The sequence below is a fragment of the Trachymyrmex cornetzi genome, unplaced genomic scaffold (genome assembly GCF_001594075.2).
Source record: "Trachymyrmex cornetzi isolate Tcor2-1 unplaced genomic scaffold, Tcor1.1 scaffold38, whole genome shotgun sequence".
Taxonomy (NCBI): Eukaryota; Metazoa; Arthropoda; class Insecta; order Hymenoptera; family Formicidae; genus Trachymyrmex; species Trachymyrmex cornetzi.
This window is the reverse complement of record NW_017298534.1, coordinates 44,906-47,758: the sequence shown is the minus strand read 5'-3', so window position 1 is coordinate 47,758 and position 2,853 is coordinate 44,906. Positions and strand designations below refer to the sequence as shown.

Genomic DNA, 2,853 nt, shown 5'->3' with positions numbered 1-2,853 from the left:
ATTTTAATATTGCCATATAAGGTCATGAAGACGACCCCTCCAAGACAATAACGCTTATAAGTCACTTCCCATTGTTCGTAACAATATAAAAGCAGCCACCCTCACCGTAGAAACGCCTCTTTTTTCCATACGAAGTTCAGAGAGATTCTTGGGTGATCAACTTTCTAGTTTAACTCTTATAGTCTTCGCGTCAGTCAATTGAAGTTTTACGCGTACAAATATGTCATCGGCATTATTTTGTGCTCCGCTGTTAACGTGTTCGTAGTCCATCCTTACATGATGAATATGACTCATTTGGGTATGAAGGGTCGCGTAGCCTGCTGTTCGCTGATCTACCGCAAGACGTTGAAGCTAACTAGAACCGCGTTGGGCGAAATGACAATCGGCCAGGCAGTCAATCTGCTATCTAACGACGTCAATAGATTCGACGTCAGTATCATATTTCTCCATTATTCGTGGCTCAGACCTTTGGAGACCATTATCATCACATACATTACATTCCATTTGATCGACATCGGAATATCATCTATTTTCGGTATCGCATTTCTTCTGATGTTCATTCCTTTTCAAGGTGAAGCAGTCAATGCTCTGATAGTTTCTAGCAAACATTTCTAAACTTTATGAAAGGCACACGTACACATATATATCAAGTCAATTTCAATTTAATCGGCTTATTAAATTGAAAGTTACTTGTATGTGTACATGTGCCTTTTGCAAAGTTAAGAAGCGTTTAAATACTTTAAATTATAAGTAACTTCGCTAATGAAAATCGTCTGTTTGCTTCAATTAAACTGTCTACTGGTAGAATCTTACTTACGATTAGTTTTGTTAAATAATAAATAACAAATAATAGATTTTTAATAAACGATAATTAATTTAAATTAACTTTAATCTGAAATCTTTACATTGTAAATTGTTGCTTTTCAACTATGCTTTTTAAATTTTTTTAAATACGAGAAAAAAATTCCGTTTCCAAATTTTACATTTTCATTGCTATGTCTCCAAATTGTTGAGTTTCTTGCTAAGTTTCCCTAATTACTGAGCCTTTTTTCTGCTCAATTAATAAATATCGTTTGGTAAATCACTAACAAGTTATAAGAGTTGCTTCTAATCGTATAATATTTTTAAAATTCCTTAGTGCGGTTAGGCAAGAAGTCGTCAGAGCTGAGATTAAGAACTGCTATCAGGACAGATGAGAGGGTACGATTAATGAACGAGATTATTAGTGGAATCCAAGCCATCAAGATGTATACCTGGGAGAATTTTTTCACCTCACTCATAGAAAAAGCAAGAAAGTAAGTACTACCGCATAAACTGATTACGTAAAAAATGTTTGTATCGATTGTACAATACATTGCAATAAGAAAGATAATTCTTGCAAAACCTGTTTGTGATAACGCCTTCGTAGCCCAAAAAATGGAAACAGAGAATATTTCTGTTTTTTAATGTTTGTATTCACAAAAATTCCAGTATTAGAAATAAAATTTCAATTATTAGAAATAGAGAGAGAGAGAGAGAGAGAGAGGAGGTCATATCCTGGGACGATTAATATTGTACGATATTTTTTATTTGAAATGAAAAAGAAAAAATATATATATTGTACAATACATTAACGCTACAAAATTCAATTTTAGGAAAGAAGTTAATATCATTCAATGGGCGTCATGCGTCAGAGGTATCGTACAGTCTTTCATCGTCTTTATGACAAGAATATTGTTGTTCATTACGATACTGTCTTATATTCTGTTTAGCTACAAGATAACGGCCGAGAAGGTGTACGTGATAACTGCCAATTATAACAGTTTAAGTCACTTAATCATGACTGCCTACTTTCCGCAAGGTATGCGATAATTAGCAATGTATGTGATAATTACATATGTGAATGACATCGATCAATATTGACGCTTGCAATGCTCCTTTTTATTTCTTCGTTTTTACTTTTTCAAGTTTTTACTTTTCTTTTTTTTTTATGTCTTTCCTTTCTCACTGTTCAACACTGAATGATGAATTCCTCGCTGCATTTGTAGCAGAGTCGACGTAATGTGTTCACGAGCATTTGCATGCGATAACTTGCTGATTAAAGCCATAATGGCCACAATTGGCAAATTATTATACATAATTAGTCGGTTACTCGAAACTATAGAAATTAAATCATCTATTGGTAGTTATAGAAGATAATTACTTACTTATCTACGAAATGTTAAGTACATCACGACTATGACACTCTAATGTATTTTGATTTACTAACAATAACAGAATAGACAAACTGATGTAATCAAATCAGACGGACTGCCTGCACAATTTATTAGTGCTATCCATTGAATTCACCGTATAATTTCTCATAAACAAGCAGTAGGTCGTACATTATATAAGGGCTGGTTACCTTACTTCTTTTCAATTATTATATTTTATACTTTGTGCACTTTATTATCTTAATATCATAATAAATTAACGTTCCGTTTAAGAATCACATCTAACGTTAAATATAAAGTAAATTATTCTATTGTACATTTTTATTTTTTTTATTTGTTTTTATGATAACCCAGGAATAACACAAGTAGCGGAAACGATTGTGTCCATAAAACGACTGCAAAAATTCCTCATATATGACGAACTGACTCTTTCCGAGATTGAAGCAAAGAAGTATAATAAGGAGAACAACAAGGACACAAAAGAAAATAATAAGAATGGGAAGGAGAATAACGAACAGGATATGAAGGGGAATAATAAGAAAAATTCGAAGAAAAATTTAATCGAGCAGAAGAAGAACGGGTAAATATCAAGAAAAGGGGAGCCACTTCCGATGACCTTGACCTTGACATACGTTGTCAAGGTCGTGACCCTGAGTGACCT

General features: G+C 33.3%; 1 protein-coding gene across 1 annotated transcript in view; it reads left to right on the top strand.

Moving 5' to 3' along the window:
* The window catches only part of LOC108763698 (multidrug resistance-associated protein 4), a 17,961-nt gene that overhangs the window by 6,133 nt on the left and 8,975 nt on the right, over positions 1–2,853 (top strand). The window contains exons 2-5 of the mRNA XM_018511543.1: positions 183–571; positions 1,139–1,295; positions 1,635–1,840; positions 2,547–2,772. Of these exons, the coding sequence (XP_018367045.1) occupies positions 183–571; positions 1,139–1,295; positions 1,635–1,840; positions 2,547–2,772 (978 nt within the window). The remainder of the gene's footprint in view (positions 1–182; positions 572–1,138; positions 1,296–1,634; positions 1,841–2,546; positions 2,773–2,853) is intronic.